The 3,033-nt window shown below is 49.1% G+C and overlaps 1 protein-coding gene across 1 annotated transcript; it reads left to right on the top strand.

The window, feature by feature from the left end:
• Window positions 1-1,203: 1,203 nt before the first annotated feature.
• On the top strand, window positions 1,204-3,033 carry Triagg1_4628 (uncharacterized protein; the record flags this gene model as incomplete). Its single annotated transcript, XM_062899052.1, has 2 exons — window positions 1,204-1,512; window positions 1,573-3,033. The coding sequence occupies 2 exons, from the start codon at window positions 1,204-1,206 to the stop codon at window positions 3,031-3,033; spliced, it is 1,770 nt and encodes a 589-aa protein (XP_062756645.1).

Raw genomic sequence — 3,033 nt, 5'->3', positions numbered from 1 at the left:
TAGAATTAAAAGTGACTTGTCAATGCTCTCTACTGTCATCGCTTCTGCGGTTCTTCCGTAAACGTCCACAGTCGACATTCTCAAGGCCAGAGCTGTTCCTTATGCCACTGCTCTCATTAATGAATAACATTATACGGAGGTAGAAACATTCATTTATAAAATTATTCGGCCACTACAGCTTAAATGTTGAAAATTTTTACAGAGCCGGCTGACCGCTATACCTGCCAATTACAGGCATTTACGCAGCCCCTACTAGCGCAGTACACACATAAACAAGGGGTGGAAAGGTTGAACCTTGAACCTTGATCACAGCACCGCCGATCGCATACAAATTATTAGGCAGCGGCAGACCGGCGGTGTTTTCTTCCATCGAATGGATAACCAACAGGGGATATAAGGAATACCCGTAGTAATCCCGACTGAAAAACGAAGTTGTCAAGGGGTGTCAGAGATACAAGAAATGGAGAGATTTTGAACACACGAGAAGTGATCACCATTCAGTGTAGTAGGTGCTCATGTTTTAAAAATATGTCCACTTATTCATTTTGCGGTCCCGTTGAAACTGACATCCCCTTGGTTGTGCCAATGGGTGGCCGAAATAGGCAATCCGTGTGCTTTATGCATTTAGTTCAACCGCCTGAATAGTTTTGAGGTGAGTTGCATCACGGCCTTAGGAGATGAGTTACGACAAAGACAGGTCTAATATGGTGGGCCAGCTCAACTCAACATGGCAGCTGGCCATGGAACAGGGTATTATAGGGGCCGCGTACTCCGAATAGCTGACGTGAGAACTTTTAGATGCTCGCTAGAAGTGCGCTTCTTAGACTCTAAGAAATGCCAACAGTTACTAGGTAGTTATACGGAGTAGAAGTGCCGAGGCTAAGCAATCCGATACTACTATAAAGACAAACCTGGCTGGGAATAAATTTCCGAGCTCAAATCCCTTTTTGGAAGGTTACACTGCTGACACGAAGCTTGGTTAGCAGGCATGTTTGTATTGTACTAGGTAGCATTTTAAGCATACTGCCAGATGCAGGGGCGCATTTCATACAATGGAGTGGAGTGCCAAACTTTTACAGATCTATGGTAGTGAATGGAATCATTTCTATATAAAAGAGCCTCGTAGGTAGCTACCAAACTTGACTATGAAAAGTACAACTGTCGTAGAGCTTGTCAATTACCATCTTCGGTTTCACTTTCAATATGCGGTCTACCAATTGCGTCGCTGCTGCTGTGGCCCTTTTCGGCTCTGCTCTGGCTGCTCCCACAACCAACCCAGCTTGCATCCCTCAGCATGATCCAAACCCTGAAGCTCGTGCCGCTGCTGTCTCTGTTCGTCGCGATGGCTTCATCTACGGCCCGTCCCTCACCGGCGAGGCTGCCCCCTTCCCTAATGGCACACTTGGCAATGCTCGTTCCAAAGCCGACTACGACGCATGGAGCCAGGACCGTGCCATCATCGATGGGCTGACTGCTCTCGACGTCCAGTCTCTCCAAGGAGCTATTCAAAACGTAACGGCCACACTTTCATCATACTGGAAGATGGAATCAAATACTAACTTCATATTGTAGAATGGCGGCCTCAACAGTTGGCAAGACTACGAAAAAATCCTCTACGATGGCCAGCTCAAAAATACAAACCCTCGAGGTACCGCTCCCGGTATCATTGCCAATGCGACCCAAGATCTGCTTTTCTCCATGGAACGCCTGAGCGAGCATCCCCATGCCGTCCGTCGCGTCATGGCCAACGAGCCTCTTCCTTTTCCACTAGACGATGCCATCACGAGTCAGATTGTCGGTTCTGGAAATACGCTTGAGTCTCTTCAGGCCAGCAACCGCCTTTTCATTGTCGACCACTCCTATCAGGCCAAGTACAGCCTTGCTACAGTCGTCCAGCGTTTCCCTGTCGCTTGCAGCGCGTACTTCTACATCGACCCAAAGTCTGGCGACTTTTTGCCTTTGGCCATTCGCACTAATGTTGACGCCGATCTGACTTACACTCCTCTCGACTCCGCCAATGACTGGTTACTGGCAAAGATGATGTTCAACGCCAATGACATGTTCCACGCGCAAATGCTGCACCTTGTGGTGTCGCACGACGTCACTGAATCTGTTCACCAAGCTGCTCTTCACGCTCTCAGTGAGAACCACCCCATCATGATTCTCCTTGAGCGCCTCATGGTGCAAGCCTACTCTTCTCGTATTGTTGGAGAAGAGCTCTGCTTCAACCCTGGCGGCCACTGGGATCAGCTCATGGTTTTCAGTCAGTTTGGCTGCCGTCAATTCGTTACTGACACCTGGCCCGTTGACGGTCGGTACCAGAGCGGATATCTGGAAAACAACTTGAAAGCCCGTGGTCTGATTGATGCTAATGGAAAGTCCGCCTTTAAATCTTTCCCCTTCTACGACGACGCCAAGCGCATCCGTGACAACTACCGCGTCTTCTTCACATCTTTTGTCAACTCGTACTACAAAAGCGAGAATGACCTCTCTGGCGACTTTGAGGTTCACAACTGGTTCAACGAGGCCAGCACATCGGCCAAGACTCAAGACTTTCCTCAGGAGAAGAATCTTAGCAAGAAAGTTCTCATCGATGTCCTCACCCACTTCGCCTATGCTACCTCAGTCTCGCACCACAGCGTCAACGGGGGCGCGCCAATCGCCTCCGGTACCCTGCCATTCCACATTCCTGCCATTTACACTGCTATCCCGAAGGAGAAGGGCGTCACAGACCTTATGCCGTATCTGCCGGACCCTGCCACCGCTATTCACTATCTCGGATTTATGGCTTCGTTTAATCGTCCATTCTATGGTAGCGACGGACGGACACTCAAGGATGCTTTTAACGCCAGTACTGTGCAACTTTTAAACCAGGACACAAAGAAGGCTTCTACAGTTTTGTTGGACAGTATGCAAAAGCTCAGCCAGCAGATCCGCAGCCGTGCGTTCGACAGCCAGGGTTTGAGTCAGAATATGCCCTTCATTTATAGGACTCTGGATCCTGCTTACATTCCCTTCTTCTGTGCCGTCTAG

Source organism: Trichoderma aggressivum (assembly GCF_033847375.1).
Source record: "Trichoderma aggressivum f. europaeum strain CBS 100526 chromosome Unknown scaffold_014, whole genome shotgun sequence".
Lineage (NCBI taxonomy): Eukaryota > Fungi > Ascomycota > Sordariomycetes > Hypocreales > Hypocreaceae > Trichoderma > Trichoderma aggressivum.
The sequence above is the reverse complement of the archived record's forward strand: the minus strand, read 5'-3'. Positions and strand labels throughout refer to the sequence as shown.